Genomic DNA, 984 nt, shown 5'->3' with positions numbered 1-984 from the left:
GTTATTTTTTTTAATGGCTTCATTTGATTGCTAGCCACTTTCAAATATAGTAGAATCTCCATAAGTTGACCACCCAAGGGCTAACATACAGAGGTGGCCAGCATAAGGAATTAGGCCTACTGCACTGATACATACCTGATACATGTGCTGTCTATGAAAATTAGGTCAACTTTAGGAGGTAGTCAATGTAGCGAGGTGGTCAGCAATAGAGGGTCTACTGTACTGCATTTTTTCTTATCACTGCCATTGACCTGGGCACCACCTGTATGCCTGAGTAAAGAAGAAATGATTTCTAGTAGATTAAATGAAAGAATGATATCCATCCAAAAGAGCCCTTTTGATGCATGTTCATTCCTAATTCTTGACCTATTTTCTATTATGAAATAGGTTTACCTGCCAAAGATTCCCACCTGGAACTGGATTACTGGAGACAACATTATCTGCTTTGCTGAATTAAAGCTTGGCTTTATTGCCCAAGGCTGTTTGGTGCCTGGCTTGTGCACCTTCCTAACATCTCTATTTGTTGAGCAAAACAAAAAGGTAATCTTATAAATTGATGTTCCATCTTGGTGCTCTCTCCATATGTCACATATTAGGATCAGAAATTGAGAAAAGCAAAAAGGTTTGAAGAGATAGGATTTAACTTCTGTTTGAGCTGGCAAGTAATTGAAAGATCTTTTTAGAAAACAACATAACAATAGATAATATGTGGAGTCTTTCTACATTTGCCTACACATCAATTTAACTCTGACTAGAACAATATTAGAACTACTTGAATATGACCTATCACCAATGAACCTATTTGTGGTTTATGTAGGGTCCTCTCTATCAAGAACTATAACCCTCAGGTCAGAGTCATCATACAGATACTTCAATCCCATAATAAGGTATTGTAACATTCCAACATATCCATTCTCTTTCTCTTTTAGTCCAAGAAGCTACATGAACCTAATGATGAGCAGCATTCAACCCTCTAGGCAGGTT

General features: G+C 37.4%; 1 protein-coding gene across 1 annotated transcript in view; it reads left to right on the top strand.

Annotated features, from left to right (window-relative positions):
- Nucleotides 1–984, top strand: part of KCNU1 (potassium calcium-activated channel subfamily U member 1) — a 319066-nt gene that overhangs the window by 66831 nt on the left and 251251 nt on the right. Inside the window, 1 exon segment of the mRNA XM_023517014.1 lies at nucleotides 255–540. Within this exon segment, the coding sequence (XP_023372782.1) occupies nucleotides 255–540 (286 nt within the window).

This window comes from Otolemur garnettii, unplaced genomic scaffold, assembly GCF_000181295.1.
Source record: "Otolemur garnettii isolate 467f Iridium unplaced genomic scaffold, OtoGar3 scaffold00102, whole genome shotgun sequence".
NCBI lineage: Eukaryota > Metazoa > Chordata > Mammalia > Primates > Galagidae > Otolemur > Otolemur garnettii.
This window is presented reverse-complemented; position numbering and strand designations above follow the sequence as displayed.